Genomic DNA, 2997 nt, shown 5'->3' on the forward strand with positions numbered 1-2997 from the left:
CGAAAAATGGAAAAAATGCGTGGAGGCATCCTTGCGTATGCTACGTGAGCGAGCCAGCGCCTTTTCCTCGCAGAAAAGAAAGAAACAAAATTCGTCATCGGAGTCACGTCCTCTCAAGCAACGAATTTCGCGCTGGCCCACCCGCGACACATACGCGGTAGTACGCCAAGAGTATTTTCGCGGGCGGTTCAGTTAGGTGAGCACATCATCCCCTCCGTCCGCTACGGAATCCAACGGCCAGGCTCGGGCAGGGGATTCTCGTAGACCCACACGCCCCGCGTATCTCCGTGGCGGGCCCGGGCCAGGGCCAGGAGTGCTGCTTGGCGACCCCAACGGAACTCTTCCAGCCGAACGGACCATGTCGGCTTTCCCGTTTATAGCTTGGAGGAACTGATGTTCACTGGCTCACACTTCTCACAGTGCGTAGAGCGAAAATTGGACACGAGAATGAAGAAGCAGAGCACGACGGAGATGGAATCGGAACGAAAGAATCTGTGTTCGCTTGCGATCTCTCTTGGCTTGTATGTACAGGAAGAAAGATCTAGAAACATCTTGGACGAGGATCGGTAGCCGGCCGGTTAAATCAGAGGTTAATTCCTATGCTAGTAAGTAATCACGGCGTGGTGTGAAGCTTGCGGGGCCAGGTCGTCAGATCAGCCCCAGGGTCTGGACGAGGCCGCCCATCTGCACAGCCGCGTACTGCCACTGAAATGCGCCGGCGCGCTGCCGCCCCACGAAGTCCAGCACCTTGCCCACCACGCCGCCGCCGGCCTCGGCGGCGGCCGCCGGCTTCTTCAGCAATGCGATGTAGGTGCCGAGGTCGTGCACGGCGGCGGGGTCGCGGGCGCTGAAGTAGTCCAGCGGGAGCTCCACACCGACGTGGGTGTAGCAGGACGCGCGCCACGGCCGGAGCACCCCCGTCGTGGCCTCGTTCAGGAGGATGCCCGGGAGCTTGGTGATCGGGTCGTGGACGTTGGCCACGCGGAGCGCCTTCACGCCCAGCTCGTCGCACCGCGCCTTGAAGGCCGCGTTGCCCACCCGAGGCCCGCCGAAGGAGAAGACGGTCACGGGCGCGGCGCGGTTCAGGCCCAGCTCCGCCAGGTCGTAGGCCAGGAGCAGCGCGAGGGCGCTGCCCATGCTGTGGCCCGCGAGGGTCACGCTCACCTCCTCGCCCGGCTTCTTGGAGGAGGAGGAGGAGTGCGCGTCCACGAGGCGGGACACCTCTCGCAGGAGCTGCTCCCGGCAGCTCCCGGCGCCGCCGAAGCGGCACGTCTTGTCGGCGGAGGTGTAGAGGCTGAGGAAGCCGGACTCCACCATGACGTCCGGGCGCGGGTCGCAGGGGTCCAGCCGCGCCGGCTCCAGGGAGCTCATGAAGTTGGCCATCCACTCGGCGGGGGTGACGGTGCCGCGGAACGAGACGAGCACGTCCCGCCGCCCGAGCCGCCGGGTCATCTCGTCCGTGGACGCCGCCACGTAGCCGATCCACCGGCCGCGCCCGCTGGTGGAGGCCTCCATGGTGGGCACGGTCATCACGTCCGGCGCCGCGTAGATGTACTTGGTCACCTCGTACCCGGCGCCGGCCATGCCAACCTCCTCCAGCATCCGCTCCTTGCCGTACTTGCAGTTGAGGTACCGGCGCGACGCCCGGTCGAGGTCGAATGCCTTGTAGCAGGCGTCCACCAGCTCGCCGTACCGCGCCACCTCGCTCAGCAGAGCCGGCGCTGGGCCGTCGAGGCCGAGCAGCCCCTCCCAGTCGTCGCACCCCTGGAGCTGCCGCCACATGCCCGCGACGGACGGCGTCCTCCGCGCGCCACGTCTCGGCGCCACCGGCGCCGCCGCGATCGCCGATGTCGAGGCGCAGCCCTCCGCCGTGAGAGCCGCGGCCGCTCTGCACCGCGCCGCGCGGCTTATCGGCTGACGTCCGGCGCATTGCGGCTTGAGCGCCATTGCTGCTGCTGCTGCGATCGAGGTGGTGGCGTTTGTGGCGGGCGCGAAGGCCATGAGCTAGCAGGTGCGGCGCGATGGAGGCGGTGGGAACGCCAAGACCATAGAGGAGAGGGGGAGGGGGGAGGGGGAGAATGGCAGCGACGAGGATGATGATGATGCATGGGGCGCGCGCGCGGGAGGGCATATAAAGGGTCCGCGGGCGGGACGACTCGGCTTGCGGTGGCTTGCACGCATGTCTCAATCCGTGCTGTGCGTCTCGCGGGAAGAGAGAAGGTACAGTGAGTGACTTTCCAAGCCAGTCAGGAAGGAAGGGAGGGGGGGAAGCTGCCGCTGCCGCTGCCGCTCGCTGCGCGCCTTTTCGGAATGATAACCAACTTGGCCATGAAAGCCGCGCAACCTCCCCTCCCCACACCGCACCTCGATCGACTGGCAAAACCCCAAGAGAAATCGAGAAGAGCTGCGACGACGACGACGACGACGACGGCTGCTGCTAGCGATTGGGCGGGGCGGATGATTGGAACGCCTGGCACGTAATTCTCGTCCCGTGTGGAGTTTAAGTTTTTGACCGCCGTGGAAAGATCGTTTTCATCCATCGGAGATGTTCGGCGAGCGATTGACTGCTCGACCGATGGCTTGGACAATTGGACAGGGTACTTTGTGCTGGGATTGGCGCTGGGGATTGACAGGCATGCGTAGTAGATGTGTACGGTTATGGTCATAATCATAATCGTATTGTTATTATTCAACTCATGAGTGGTGACCGGGAGGAACGGAATCTCAGATTGGTTGGATCCTGCCTGGCCTTGATTTCTCAGGATCACATAAAAAATTGAGCTAGTCCCATGTTTTCAGGCAGGGCAGATGGATATGCTGCTGCCTCAGTGGAAGCAGAGCAGCGCTCAGCTCCCTCCCTGGCTCAAGCCTGAACTGAAGGGCCGGTCTTTTCTTTCAGAGACTCTCTGTTGGTTAGTGAGATGCTAGCTACAGTAGTACATTCACCTCAATTGCTTAATAATTACAGTCAGGACAGCTTAACTGAGCAAGCTGACA

The 2997-nt window shown here is 62.9% G+C and overlaps 1 protein-coding gene across 1 annotated transcript; it reads right to left on the reverse strand.

The window, feature by feature from the left end:
- Window positions 1-472: 472 nt before the first annotated feature.
- Window positions 473-2229, reverse strand: LOC123075102 (phospholipase A1 EG1, chloroplastic/mitochondrial-like). Its single transcript, XM_044497779.1, has one exon. The coding sequence runs from the start codon at window positions 1999-2001 to the stop codon at window positions 649-651; it is 1353 nt and encodes a 450-aa protein (XP_044353714.1). The 5' UTR covers window positions 2002-2229; the 3' UTR covers window positions 473-648.
- Window positions 2230-2997: the final 768 nt, after the last annotated feature.

The sequence above is a fragment of the Triticum aestivum genome, chromosome 3D (genome assembly GCF_018294505.1).
Source record: "Triticum aestivum cultivar Chinese Spring chromosome 3D, IWGSC CS RefSeq v2.1, whole genome shotgun sequence".
In the NCBI taxonomy this organism is placed as follows: domain Eukaryota; kingdom Viridiplantae; phylum Streptophyta; class Magnoliopsida; order Poales; family Poaceae; genus Triticum; species Triticum aestivum.